The 14,844-nt window shown below is 41.7% G+C and overlaps 1 protein-coding gene across 3 annotated transcripts in view; it reads left to right on the top strand.

Annotated features, from left to right (window-relative positions):
• The window catches only part of deptor (DEP domain containing MTOR-interacting protein), an 83,537-nt gene that overhangs the window by 48,457 nt on the left and 20,236 nt on the right, over nucleotides 1-14,844 (top strand). For all 3 annotated transcript variants that reach the window (XM_068032207.1, XM_068032206.1, XM_068032208.1), the window contains 3 exons: nucleotides 4,810-4,947; nucleotides 7,337-7,407; nucleotides 7,794-7,898. In XM_068032207.1, the coding sequence (XP_067888308.1) occupies nucleotides 4,810-4,947; nucleotides 7,337-7,407; nucleotides 7,794-7,898 (314 nt within the window). The remainder of the gene's footprint in view (nucleotides 1-4,809; nucleotides 4,948-7,336; nucleotides 7,408-7,793; nucleotides 7,899-14,844) is intronic.

Below are 14,844 nucleotides of genomic sequence, written 5' to 3' on the forward strand. Positions count from 1 at the left end.
ACCAAAATTGGATTTCGGTCACGTACTGTTTGACTATTGCACAAGTGTCTGTCTTATAATTCTTCATTTACAGCTGCTGCTTTTGTGTCCATGCATTTTAAAGATGGATATAAGAATTTTCTTAGTTGCTGCTTTTTCATAAATTTATGTATATTAAAGCATTCTTTGCTGTATACATGCACATTTACTTTTGAAAATACTTGTCTTTGGTGTGAGAATGGGTAAAACAGCTCATGTAAGAAAGCATGAAGCAAGAAAAGTGTCTTTTAACCCACCTGAAGTCCACTGCTTTCCACAGACTGCTATCGGCCCTATGGTGGATTCTATGCCTGAAATGGTAATCGAACAAGGCTCAAACATCTGTGAAAAGCAGCTCTCAAAAAGTGAATTACGAAGGTGCGACTGAACATCTTCGTAATCCCACCAGCACAAAGAAGATTTGATATTGATGCATTTCTCTGGCCTCTCAGTTGCCACTGGCCCTTAAATAAAAGCAAAATGCTGTGGATGCTGGAAATCTTAAATAAAAACAGCAAGTGCTGGAAATACTTAGCAGATCTGGCAGCATCGACCTGAAACATTAACTCTGTTTCTCTCTCCACAGATGCTGCCAGAGCTGCTGAGTATTTCCAGCATTTTATTTTTATACCACTGACCCTTGTTTAGTAAGCAGTCTTTAACATCAGGCTATTGGGAATTATCTGGACACGCGTCTGGAGCTAGGATGCCAAATGCTTCAAGGGATCCTTCCACGCAAGTAAGTCTGTAATGTACAGCAGAGTAAGCTTCTGTGACCACCTGTCCCACCCTGAACTTGAGCTCAGCAAGTACATGCACTGCTCTCGACTGCACAGACCAAGATGACCTGTGCTTCAATCCCTCATCTGTGCTGAGATTGCTGATTTGGAGTAGGGATGCTACAATTATGCTTGGTGCCTCCAGGTTAAGGAGGGGGGAAAATCTGCCCACTCTTGCTCACAATCCAGTGACTCCTACTGGAAAGTGAGAGTTGCTGCAGATGGCTGCTGGTGCTGTGGAATTTGACCCTTGCATGGATCATTCACTTCTGAAGAGGAAGAGAAAAATTGAGTTGCAGTTATGTTGTTAACCATCTACTTTCTCTGCTAAACGACCAACATTCCAAGGGAGAAAGCATGAGAATCTTTAGTCTGGACTGGAATTATCAAAATCCTATTGGACAAGCAGAAAGTACAACATTTTTAGTTAAAGCAGTTTCTCTTGCCAGTTGTCTTCCCTCTTCTCTTGATGACATTGATTCTTTGCTGGGTTATAGTTGCATGGATAACAGTTGCTCTCTGTTACCTCAGCCTAGTGACAGCCATTCTTCATGTGAGCCAAGACTGTATCAGCTGGCAATTCGACTTCAAGAAACATCAGCACCAAGCTGACCAGCTCATTGTTCAACATCCACTAAAGCATACATCTAGCAGGGATTATTGGATAGCAATCTTAGTCATAGTTCTTTTTTGGCTTCGCATCCCAAACTTGCAACCCCTAAATCACATACCATTCCGACTTCAACATATATTGCTGTTCCTTTGGTGCCGCTGAATCAGATTCCTGGTATTCCACATGTGAGACACATGATTCCACCTTCAACACCCAGACAGCATCAGTTCAACTAAATAGCCCATGCCACCTTCTAGAAATAGAGAATGAGGATCTGAAGAAACTGATCCTGTCCAACAGGTAAAAATGTGCTTGCTACCTGTAAGGATAAGGATAATGTCAGAAGGATAGCCAGAATGTGGACCATGGCATCTTGGAGCAGGAGGCTGTCCAACGAGGGGAGAAGGAGGGAAGCGTAATGTGGTGGTTGGAGGGGATTCAATAATTCGGGGGAAAGACAGCATCCTTTGTAAGCGGAATCGTGAGTCCCACATTGTATGTTGCTTAACTGGTGCCAGGGTGAGGGACATCTTGAATTGTTTTGAAAAGATATTAGAGGTGGATCTAGTCACTGGTCCATGTTGGGACCAACAACATGGGGAAGAGTTGGCAAGAGGCTCTGTTTCTAAAGTACCAGGAACGAGGAACTAAATTCCTTTTTTTTAAAAAAAAAAGAACCTCGAGGGTTATAATTTCTCTATTATTACTTAACCGTGTACAAATTGGTATAGGATAAGCAGATTAGGGAGGTGAACACCTGTCTAATGGAGTGATGTGGGAAATAGGGCACCAGTATTAGGACTGGAAGGAACTGGACCATTGGGATTGACTGCACCTGAACTGGGCTGGGACCAGGGTCCTAGCAGAAAAGATAAATATGGCAGTCACAAGGACATTAAACAAGTAAATGAGAGGGAGGGCTCAGGTGGAAAACAGCACCATTAATAATAGTTTAAATATAAATAAATGGAAAAAGAGTAATGGATGGAAATTGTGCTTTAGGCAATACTGGGAAAACTTAAAGATGTAAAGTGATTAAACCAAGCGAAAGAAATTTTTATTTCTTTATTTTATTTAGAGATACAGCACTGAAACAGGCCCTTCGGCCCACCGAGTCTGTGCCGACCATCAACCACCCATTTATACTAATCCTACATTAATCCCATATTCCTACCCCATCCCCACCTTTCCTCAATTCCCTACCACCTACCTATACTAGGGGCAATTTATAATGGCCAATTTACCTATCAACCTGCAAGTCTTTGGCTGTGGGAGGAAACCGGAGCACCCGGCGAAAACCCACGCGGTCATAGGGAGAACTTGCAAACTCTGCACAGGCAGTACCCAGAATTGAACCCGGGTCGCTGGAGCTGTGAGGCTGTGGTGCTAACCACTGCGCCACTGTGCCGCCCAGCCCAAATAAGAAACATGTGAGTAAAAGATGAGAGCTGAAGGACAGGTTAGAATGTGTGGCCCAAATATGCATTCCTTATACAAATGTATGGAACATAAGGAACAAATTGAATGAATTACAGGTGCAATTTTAACTTGGAGAGTATGATATTGTAACCATTACTGAGGCATGGCTGCAAGATGGTCAAGACTGGGAACTAAATATACCGTATTATAGGGTCTATAGGAAAGATAGGGAAAGTGATAGAGGAGGAAGAGTCACCTTCGTGATCAATAGTAAGAGGATATAATGAGAGGTAAACAGACAGTGGAGACTTTATGGGTAGAATGAAGAAATAGAAAAGGACTGAAGACTGTAGTGGGAGTTGTGTACAGGCCCCCTGGTAACAGCTGTGAAGTGGTAGATTGTATAAATGCAGAGATCAGACAGGCATGCAGCAAAGCTAGAGTCCCAAATGGGTGCACATGCGAAGAGGGACCAATGTGCCTTGCAAGTAATCACTCCAGATATTAGGGATAATGGGCAGCTACTCTAATTGGCAGGATGTGACTCATGGTGTCCCGCAAGGATCTGTGTTGGGACCTTAACTAGTCACTATTTATTAACAACTTAGATGATGGGATAGAAAGCCACATATCCAAATTTTTCAGTGACAAAGTTAGGTGGAATTGTAAGCAGTGTAGAAGGAAGTATAAAATTACAAAATGATGTTGATCGATTAAGTGAATGGACAAAACTGGCAATTGAATTTCAGTGTAGGCAAATGTGAGGTCATCCACTTTGGACCTAAAAAGAATAGAACAGGGTACTTTCGAAATGGTGAATAGCTCGAAACAGAGGTGATCCAAAGAGACTTGGTGGGGGGGGTGCGGGGGGTGGGCAGGTATATAGATCATTAATATGTCACGAGTCGTTAAGGAAAATAATTAGAAAGGCTAATGGAATGCTGGCCTTTATATCTGGAGGACTAGAATAAAGGGGACAGAAGTCATGCTGCAGCTATTCAAAGCCCTAATTAGACTACATCTGGAGTACTGCAAACCGTTCTGGGCCCCATACCGTAGGAAGGATATATTAGTCTTGGAGGAAGTGCAGCGTAGGTTTACCAGAATGAAACCTGGACTCCAGGGGTTAAATTACAAGGAGATATTACACAAACTAGTGTTGTATTCCCTGGAATCTAGAAGGTTATGGGGTTATCTGATAAAAGTTTAACATATTAATGGGAACAAGTAGGGTAGATTGAGGGAAACTGTTGCCATGGTTGGGGTCTAGGACAAGGGGACATAGTCTTAAATTAGAACTAGACTTTTCAGTTCTGAAATTAGGAAACACTTCTTCATGCAAAGGGTTGTAGAAGTTTGGAAATCTCTTGCACAAATGGCAGTTAATGATGGATCAATTGTTACTTTTAAAAATGACATTGATAGATTTTCATTAACCAAATGTATTCAGGGATATGGGGCAAAGGTGGGTATATGGAGTTAGGTCACAGACTAGCCATGCTTTTATTGAAAGGTGGAACAGGCTTGTGGCACAATATGACCTCCTCCTGTTCTCAAGGGCAAATGGAGATGGGCAATAAATGCCAGGCTTAGCAGTGATGCCTACATTCAAAGAATTTTTTTTTTAATTCAGGAATAGGAACCCTGGCTAATTTGCATTTCCCAGTTCCATGTCATGACACTAAATGAAGTGATCCTTACAGTTACCCAGGCTGGGACCCACTAACCTGGCACAGACTGAAATTTGAATTTGTGATCTTCTGTAGACTGTGACTCAGCTTCACAGTTAGGGAACAAACTGAATGCTTTCTGAAACTTTTGAGGATTTTACAATTTACTCAAATTAGGATGCTGTCCGGATGTATAAATGCAATAATTAAAAGCTACTGAAATAATACAAATTGCCAGAAATTAATTTTTGACATTTCAACTTGGTGAACCTCTACTGACTGACGTAACTTTTGATCCTTCTTTGTATAGTGAGCCCGACAAAGGAAATCAGGATTGTTTCTGCTGTTCGACGGTGTAGCATGAGCAGCAGCTGCGGCAGCAGTGGTTATTACAGCAGTAGTCCCACCCCCAGCAGTAGCCCCCCTGTGTTGTCCAATCCAAAGTCTGGTAAGAGCACACATCGGTGATTACATTACATTAAGTTCCTGATGGTACTGTGTGGAAGTTGCTGAAGGAGCTATCAATGCCAAGCCTTTTAGATTTTCAGCTCTAATTTCTGGGACTGGAGTACAAGACATAGTTTATGATTTACTAATCATGTTGAAAGTACTAGCTTCAAATTTCTGTGCATATTATGTAGTGAAACCCTGACTTAAAACAGATCTTCAAATGATTAACTTGAGTGTTTTTACCTGTTCAGTGTTTTTGCCTATTCAGCAACTCTTTGTACTTGTACTTGATAGTACAATTGACAACTCTGCCACTTGCAAGGATTTGGCTTTTTGTGAGGACATTGATAGATCTCGATGATTAAAGCAGTGAGCACTAACCCAAAAGGATCTAGAAGACTTTAAAAAGGGGGGGCAGAAGATGTTCTTGGACTAAGGACAGAGTTGACCACAAAAGGACAAGTTTCCAATACACAATTATCTCCTAGCCAGAAGAGACCTGACAAGTCTCTCGTATCCATGCCAAAATTTTTCTTTCTTTAAAATCCATTTTTTACAACTTACCAGCATGAAACTCAACCTCGATATTTGGCACCCCTTCAATTTATTCAATTAAACAATTAAGACTAAAATAGCAATTTGTTTCCTGAGGAAAAAGTGAAAAAGAGCAAAAATGCTATCAAAATTTCACCATATGGCCTAAGTAGTAGTTGCTATAAAGGGAGAAGTTGGATCAATCTGTTTAACTATCATAACTCTTCTAAATATGAAGCAGCCTTTTTCACCTAAAATATACAGAGGAATGTATATCAGCAACATCTAATATAGAATTGTATATAGAATTTTTTAATTATTCAAGTTGTCCTGATGGTTCAATGGTAAAGATAATATGCAACTTCTGCATAGGCCAGGAGGCCTCAGCCTGTTGCTGAACCACTTGATTTCAAAAACTTGTTTGCTGTTTTCTCTAATATTTGTTTTGATCCTGAACTAGGACATATGTTCTAGTATAATTCGGCTCTTTGGCAGTCTATTACCTTTTTTCGTCACCATTACTTCTATTCCCTCAAAGATCTATCCTTGGCCCTCTTGGCGACATAGTCTGAAAACAAAAAGTCATGTTTCCCATGTCACTGACAACACCCAGCTCTACCTCACCACCACCTCTCTTGACAGTCTAAATTGTCAGACTGCTTGTCCACCATCCAGTACTGAATGCACAGAAATTTTTTCCAGCTAAATATTGGGAAGACTGAAACTGTGGTCTTCAATCCTTACCACAAACTTCTTCCGCTGACCACCCACTCCATCCCTCCCTTAACAACTATCTGAGGCCAAACCAGACCATTCGCAAACTTGGTGCCATATTTGACTCAGAGCTGAGCTTCCAACTGCATATCGACTACTTCAGCAAGACTGCCTACTTACTTATCTGCAACATCTGCCACTGCCTCAACTCATCTCTGGCTGACACCCTCATCTGTGCCTTCGTTGCTTCTATTTCAATACTCTTCTGGCTGACTTCCCATCTTTCCTTCACATAAACTTAAGCTAATCCAAAACTCTACTGTCTGCATCATAACTTTCACCAAGTCACTCTGTGCTTGCTGACCTACGTTGGCTCCCAGTCTGACTGCACTCAATTTTAAAATTCTCATCCTTATTTACAAATCCCTCCATGGTCTCATGCCACCCTATTTCCGTCACCTCCTCTGGCCCTACAAGCCTTTGAGATCTTAGCGCTATTTCAGTTCTGGCCTCTAGCACATCCCCACTGTTAATTGCTCAACCCTTGTCAGCCTTGCCTTCAGCTGCCTAGTTCCTAAGCTATGGGATTCCCTACTAAACCTCTGTGTCCCTACCGCTCTCCACCTTTTAATGTGCTCCTGAAAATTGAATGGCGGAGCAGGCTCAAAGGGCCGAATGGCTTACTCCTACTCCTATTTTTCTATGTTTCTAAACCTATCTCCTTATGTGGCTTAGTCCTCAATTTTGTCTGACCAGGCCCCTACAAGCCACAACAATGCCAGTATTCTCAGGCACCATTAGTCTTTATTTTGAATTTCTAATTGAGGGGAAATTACATTTGTGAAGTGTATATTTTTTAAATAATTCAAATTACTATTTTGAGAAAAATCCAATGATTAGAAGTCTTATGTCTTTTTTTATTTTATTATAGCTGCATTACAGTAATACAAAAACACTGCTTAGCTTAGACAAATAGTAACAAAAAGAGACTTATTTCCTTTCATATCTGTGGCAAAAGAAATGTTTTAATTTTAAAACATTTGAACTGTAATAGTAGCTGAATTGAGCAGTTGCGATGAATTGAAGAAAATGGGCCACGAATCACGGGTACTGCTTCAGAATTCTGCATTTTGTTTCAGTGTTAAAGCGACCTGTAACTACAGAGGAACTCCTAGCCCCTGGGGCACCATATATGAAGAAGACACTTACAGTAAGTCCTGTGATTTAAATCATACACAATGCTCTATTCTACTGTAGCCTACAATGATCTATTACTATTTCAGAGCTATGAAATTTTTATTTTATTACAATTGAACAGTGTTGCATACTTGAGATTCTGATGCTTGTAGAATAAAAGGCCCAATTTACACTGGGTAGCTTGACAATATTGAATATATTAGCGTCTCATCGATGCAGATTTTGAACATTTATGTTTTGATTATTGACGAAGATGATCATTGTATGCATTTAAAAATCATTTTGGGAAATACAGAAGCCAGTTCAAGCAATAGGGATCTGTTTGTTAAAAGCAAAGCTTGGATGAAGATTCGATATACCTGTTTAGTCTAAACTTTTGCTAAATTGGCTTCTTTTCAGATTGTGGGCGATGCAGTCGGCTGGGGATTTGTTGTACGTGGAAATAAACCATGCCATATTCAAGCAGTGGATCCCAGTGGTCCTGCTGCTGCAGCTGGAATGAAGGTAATTTTTTTTTTCTGATTCATATTAAATACAGATGGTCAAATGTTGACTCTTTTTGTCAAGTATTTGGGCGTTTAGTTCTAAATTTGTGATTTTTTAATTTAAGGTTTAAACTTCAACAGCCCAAAACTTACATAAGGTTCCACATGTACAATGTTCAGCAACATCTGGGGGTTCACATACACAACTCTTTGAAGGTGGCAGGACAAGTCAATAAGGCTGTTTGAAAAAGCATACAGGATCCTTCACTGTATAAATAGAGCTGTAAAGTATAAAAGCAAGGAAGTTATGGTAAACCTTAGTAAATAAGTGGTTAGGCCTCGGCTGCAGTTAAGTAGTATTTCTTGCAGACATGTGCAACTGGACATTATCGTTGCTATTTGAAGTAAGTTTTTGATTTTAAAAGCTGCTGACTGGAACACCTTTGCTGCAGACTGACAACATTGCAATTATAATTCAGTTTTACAGAATTGCTGCTTCATTTTCTATAATTCTCATTATAGCCAATAGCAATTCCATTGAGTTTTGGGATCATATAGAGTGTTAAGACCAGGTGAGAAAGGTGTCTAGGGGTCCCTCTCAGCCTTCACCTGGTCTTACCGTAACTAGGTTTAATTTTAAACACTGTGTTTTAGCTCCCCCTTGCTGAATCCTTGTTCACCACTTTCCAATTATAAGGCAAAGAAACCAGCACAAACAGGTTTTCTTAGGTTTAAAGAAGAAAAGTTGAAATTTATTGTTCAACTTATAATTCGGTGGTTGCCTACAGATACTCGACGCACCCACACTAGCATGCATACACGATATACACATGTAAATAGAGACAGAAAAGAGCGCAAGAAAAATAAAGTGGAGAAGTTTGAGGCAATATCTGAAGAGTTTTTGTTATGGTTCTTCGAGCTCACTATAGAGTCCTTGATTGTAGGTGGATCTTGCTTTTCGTAGGGGCCCAGTATTCCTCTTAAACCTTGTTCGCTGTAGAAGACTTTTATCTCTTGGGGTTCATGTGTCTTCAGTGGATTCAGAGGCTCGTGAGAAAGAGATGGGAGCAGACAGGAGAGATCATCTCAGTCCAGGAGAAAAAGTCTTTCCGAGTTCAAACTCTCAGTGGCTAGTTCAAAAAACTGGAACAGCCAGTTAGTCATGTGACCAGCTGCTCTAACCAGTCCTGGCCCTTGTGGATTGTATCCTCCTTAGCAGGCCCTGGAATGCGCTTCCTCACCTTCGATGTCTGTTAGTATGTAAATGTTTGTTTCTCGTCACGGCTGATCTGTTTAACAAGTCATTTGCTCGCTCCAACAACAGTTAAAAATCAATGTTCGTGACAAAATTGATGTGCCTCGTTCCTGGCAGATGAGGGCCTAGCATGACAACAGATATTCAGATAAATATTTTCTGGTCAGTATTCACAATATCGTAGCTTTTTATCTGCCAGATGGATGAATGAAATTAGTAATTTGGGTTCTAAATATTACCTGTTGGCTTATTATGGTGTAACATTTCAGTTATTGGAGGTTGATTACTTCTGTCTGAATTGATTGCCATGAGAAAGGACAGTAGAAACTTGAAAACCTCATTCTTTATTCTTTTCTGATAAATCGTCTCCTTGCCCCTACTGAGATGTTAACAGCATGCTGAACTATAGTTCCCATGGAAATTGGTTGCCCTCTGTTATCTCATTCAAGTGGGCTTTATTTGTATGAGTGTTGTCAGTGAATGTCAGTCAGCTATTCAACCATGGAGCTATAGTTGCCAAGCCTGATGCAGTGATATCCTTGCGCCACATGTATACACAAGTGCTGTTTCTAACAGATGCTGATAATGACCTGGTTTTCCCACCCTACTCACTTTTTTTTGTGGTTTCTCTTTTTTCATTCCTCTCCCTCTAGCCCCACCTAAAAAATAAAAGTGGGTGCTACAGACAGTTTAGTGCTGTTAACACCATCTAAGTCAAATTCATCTGACCCAGCAAAACCAGGATGGAATGTGGGACCTTGCTCCTCTGAAAAGCCACTTCAGTTTATCAGCTGTTTTCTTCACTGTTATAACTCTGATTATAGTTTTCCTCAAAATCAGATCTAAACAACCAATTTGGAGTTTGACCTAGTTACTCTGAAGTTGAGTGCAGTGTGGTTTTGTAACAACCAAACTTGAAAAGGCCACCAAACAAATTAGCTTATCCACAGTTCCTAGGTAAGTTTAATTAGTATATTTCCACATTTATCTTAGCGTATTTCAACACATGTGGGAACCTTTTTTTTTGGTCCATTTTTTTTGTGTGGAATCTGAATCTTTGCAAGCAACTTGCTGTATGGTGGATACTTATAAAATGTAAATATGCCCCTCCCTCCACTTTATGCAAAATATACATCTCTGCCAGATGATCAAGGTTCATCTTTATGGTTCAAAGGGCATTGTTTTTATGTATCCCTCAAGACGCTGCATTCACCATATTATAACATTATATCGTGTAAAGTAAATGTCCCTTTTAATGCTACAGATGTGATTATTATTAAGTAAATAGTGGGTGAATTCATCCAAATGCTAGTTAAGAGACGAGAGACATTTTGGCTCTAATGTTTTATGGAGTTCCTGAAGAATTCCTTTTTTTTCTTTATACTTTGATAATACACAGACAGGCAATAAATGCTAGGCATCTTGTTGTTCTTAATAGAGCTAGTGGATTTCCCATGCCATTGCTCACAGTATGATGGTTAATAAGCTGCTTCATAAAGAGATGTTATGCCTTGCAATGCAGAATGCTTTATTAATGAGGCAGTCTTACCTTAAGGTCACAAAGTCTAATTTGGTTGATACTTGGTTAGAGAAGTTTGAAAATTGAAACATGCTCATCAGTGTCAAGCCTCAACCAAAAACTCTGACATTTGCACATGTGCACATGCTGATATGCCAGTTAATATTACTGGCAGATCTCCAGTGGTGTTGCTCACTGAGTTGGAAGATATATGCCATGGACGAGATTTGGTTTGAAATGTGAAATGTGTTGGGGAGGAAATTATTAATTAAGGAGATGGCTAGAAGTAAATAGGTAACATGCTGAGAATGGGTGGAGAGGAAAGATATACATGAAATGATGGGGGCAAGAGATAAATAAATAATGTAAAAGGGATAGCAGATTAGAATGGATAAATAAATCTCTTTCATTTACTTTCTGCCTCTTAGAAACATAATCTCTGCAGGCATTGGGTCAGCTTCCACATGTACTCTTCATACCCAGCTAGCTATACCGATCCACCACCACACTCAACCCTTTGCCAAGTATCATCAAACTGCTTGTACAACTTAAGTTTTGGATGGACCTCTGTTTTCTCTAGCTAAATATTTGTCTTCAAACTCTGTATCCTCGTTACTGACTCAGTTCCCTTCCCTGGCCACTGTTGCAGGCTGCATCAGATGGTTTGGAACTTCAGTGTCCTATTCAACCCAAAAAGCAACATATCTTCTCCATTACAAAGACTGTGTAATTCTACTTCCATAATATCTCCAATTGTACCTTAGATCCATTCACCCTTGTTGAAGCCTTTGTTACCTGCAGACTCGACTATTGCAATGCTCTCATGCCAGCTTTCTGTTTCCCACTGTCCATAATCTTTGGCTTGTCGAACATTCTGTCTGGTATCCTGTCCTAATCACTATTCACCTCTATTTGCTGACCCACATTGGCTGCTGATCTCCCACTGCCTTTTAAAACTTGCATCTTATATTTGCTGCTTTGGGTCTGTGTTAATTTCATCCATACACCTCTTTTTGAATTGCCTTGAGATGTTTTTCAATGTTCAAGGCACTAACTAAATACAAAATGTCATAGCAATAGGAGAGATAAGGGGCTGGCATGAAAGAAAGAATGGAGAAGAAGTGAATTAGCAAACAAGGGCCTGATTTTAGCTGTGGACTATTGGTGTCCCATAAGGATCTGTGTTGCATGCTTCAACTATCCATGGTATTTATTAATGACTTAGATGATGGGATAGAAATCCACATATCCAAATTTGCTGATGACATAAAGATAGTAAGCAGTTTAGATTGAAGTGTAAAACTACAAAGCGATATCGGGCTGAATTTTTCCAGCAAAGATGGCGGTGTGCACGTGTGGGATTTGCTGTGCGGTGCCGCCATGATATTTAGCGCGGCAGCTCATTTACATGTCCAGGGCCAACTGCCCATCCCCAATGACTTAGAGGGGGCGGGCACTTTATTTCCGGCGCCACTGTGCAGGCACTATTTTTAAAGGGCTTGCAGCCCTTTATTTTAATTTTAAATGTTTAAAGATACAGGACCTGTGACTCACATATAGGCCAGCCCAGGTAAGATGGCAAATTATCTCCCCTGAAGGGTATTAGTGAACCCGATGGGTTTTTACAACAATCTGGTTGTTTCATGATCATTATTAATGAGACGAGCATTTTATTCTAAATGTATTAATTAATTGAATTTAAATTCCTCAAGCTGCCATGGTGGAATTTGAAATCCTGTCTTTGGAGCATTAGTCCAGGACTCTGAGTTCCTAGTCCAGTAACATTACCACAGTGCTACTATCCCCTGCATCCAATATGGATAACCATTGTCTGTCTGACCCCACTAAGAAGGCCGAGAAGGGGGTTTTGATGCTTCGGCAACTTGCAACCTCCATACATACAGCCCAGGCATGTGCCATGGAGAGGTCACTCCATAGTCGCCTCACAGCGGCCAAAACAATACACAAGGCAGCAATTACAGGTTTTAAGTCCAGCTCGATTGGCGTAGAGATTGGGCACCAGGGTTGCCTTTGTCGGTGGGAGAGGTCGTCGCATATCATTGGACAGCTACCGCCCGCCTCAAGCCGGGCTGCCCCCAGTCAGAAAGGTTCTGTCCCGCCACAGTCCACCTGCTTCAATGGGTGCTTGGAGCTCAGGGTCATTGCCTGACAAGTGAACTGTAATACCGCACCAAACAGCACGACAAAAAAAGGGAAAGAAGGTACCAGCCCATCGTTTTGCAAGCTAGAACGTCAAAACTGAGTCCTGGCCTGTCAGAAGATCCTGCACAAATCGATGACTCTTGGAAGACCACCATCATTAACAACGAGCTCAATAGACTCGATGTGGACATTGCAGCACTTGAGGAGAGATGCCTCCCTGCGAGCAGATCGCTAAGAGAGCAAGACTACACCTTCTACTGGCAGGGTAGGGATCCCGAAGAGCCAAGACAGCATGGAGTGGGTTTTGCCATCAGAAACTCTTTGCTCAGCATGAAATGGCTCGGAACGCATACTGTCTATCCGACTGCTCACCACCTCTGGTCCAGTACACCTACTCAACATCTATGCTCCAACACTCTGCTCCCCACCTGAAGTTAAAGACCAGTTCTACAAGGAACTGCATAATATCATTAGTAGCATTCCTATTACTGAATATTTGTTCCTGCTGGGGAACTTTAACGCCAGGGTTGGGGCTGACCATGACTCAGGGCTCTCCTGCCTCGGGTGCTATAGCATTGGAAGGATGGATAAGAATGGACAGAGACTGCTGGAGTTGTGTACCTATCACAACCTCTCCATCACCAACTTGTTCTTTTATACTAAACCCTGTCACCAGGTTTCATGGAGACACCCAAGATCACTTCGTTGGCACCAGCTGGACCTCATCGTCACAAGGCGAGCCTCCATAAACAGTATTCAAATCACACGCAGCTTCCACAGTGCGGACTGCGACACCGACCACTCCCTGGTGTGCAGCAAAGTTAGACTCAAACCAAAGAAGTTACATCACTCCAAGCAGAATTAACACTACCAGAATTTCTTACCCACAGCTGTCACAAAAGTTTCTCAATTCACTTGAAAAAGCCGTTCACAACGGGGTTGCAGAGACCAAGTGGGCCCACATCAGAAACACCATCTATGACTCAGCAATGACCACCTTTGGCAAACGTGAGAAGCAGAATGCAGCCTGGTTTCAATCTCACTTTGAAGAGATGGAACCAGTCATAGCTTCCAAGCGCACTGCACTATTGAACTACAAGAAAGCCCCCAGCGAGTTAACATCCTTAGCACTTAAAGTAGCCAGAGGCGCTGTGCAATTGACTAGCAACACCTATGCAGTCGTATTCAGCTGGCCTCTGACGACGGAAACATTAGAGGAATGTATGACAGCATTAAGAGAGCTTTTGGGCCAATCATCAAGAAGATCAACGCCCCCCCCCCCCCCCCCCAAGTTTAAATCAGGGGAAACGATCACTGACCAAAGCAAGCAAATGGACCGCTGGGTGGAGCACTACCTAGAACTGTACTCCAGGTAAAATGATGTTGCTGATACCGCCCTCAATACAGCCTAGTCTCTGCCAGTTATGCATGAGCTGGACGAACAGCCAAAAAAATCGGAGCTCGGTAATGCCATCGATACTCTAGCCAGCGGAAAAGCCCCTGGAAAGGAAGGCGTTAACCCTGAAATAATCAAGAGTGTCAAGCCTGCTATACTCTCAGCACTCCATGAACTGCTTTGCCTGTGTTTGGATGAGGGAGCAGTACCACAGGACATGCGCGATGCCAATATCATCATCCTCTATGAGAACAAGGGTGACCGCAGTGATTGCAGCAACTACTGTGGAATCTTCCTGCTCAGCATAGTGGGGAAAGCCTTTGCTCGAGTCATTTTAAACAGACTCCAGAAGCTGGCTGAGCATGTCTATCCTGAGGCACAGTGCAGCTTTCAAGCTACAGGAGAAATGCCGCGAACAATGGATGCCCCTCTGCGTTGCCTTCATAGATCTCACCAAAGCCTTTGACCTCGTCAACAGACGTGGTCACTTCAGACTACTGGCGAAGATCGGATGTCCACCAAAGCTACTAAGTATCATCACCTTGTTGTATGACGATATGAAAGGCACAATTCAGCATAACGGTGCCTCATCAGACCTGAGTGGTGTGAAACAGGGCTGTGTTCTCTCACCT

Source organism: Heterodontus francisci, chromosome 5 (genome assembly GCF_036365525.1).
Source record: "Heterodontus francisci isolate sHetFra1 chromosome 5, sHetFra1.hap1, whole genome shotgun sequence".
Taxonomy (NCBI): domain Eukaryota; kingdom Metazoa; phylum Chordata; class Chondrichthyes; order Heterodontiformes; family Heterodontidae; genus Heterodontus; species Heterodontus francisci.